The sequence below is a fragment of the Gavialis gangeticus genome, unplaced genomic scaffold (genome assembly GCF_001723915.1).
Source record: "Gavialis gangeticus isolate Ggan-Ray unplaced genomic scaffold, GavGan_comp1, whole genome shotgun sequence".
Lineage (NCBI taxonomy): Eukaryota > Metazoa > Chordata > Crocodylia > Gavialidae > Gavialis > Gavialis gangeticus.
Window position 1 is genome coordinate 662,884 of NW_017729000.1, and position 262 is coordinate 663,145.

Genomic DNA, 262 nt, shown 5'->3' on the forward strand with positions numbered 1-262 from the left:
AGGTTCCGCCAGACGCTGGTGGAGATGACCAAGAAGCTGGCCCCCGAGTGCACGGCCACCCTGGTGTCGGCAGTGGAGAACAGCTGTGGCTGGGGGGTGGCCCTGGTAACCGCAGTGGCCGTGCGCCTGGAGTCCCAGCGTCGCGAGGTCGACCAGCTCCTGCAACCGCTGCACCTCGCACCCGACGCCCTGCGGCAGGTCCAGGCCCTGCTGCAGCATGAGATGGAGCGGGGGCTGCGGCAGGAGACGCACGCCCAGGCCT

At 70.2% G+C, this 262-nt stretch overlaps 1 protein-coding gene across 1 annotated transcript in view; it reads left to right on the forward strand.

Moving 5' to 3' along the window:
- HK3 (hexokinase 3) overlaps nucleotides 1–262 on the forward strand; it is a 15,587-nt gene that overhangs the window by 12,011 nt on the left and 3,314 nt on the right. Inside the window, 1 exon segment of the mRNA XM_019506049.1 lies at nucleotides 3–262. Coding sequence (XP_019361594.1) covers nucleotides 3–262 — 260 coding nt within the window.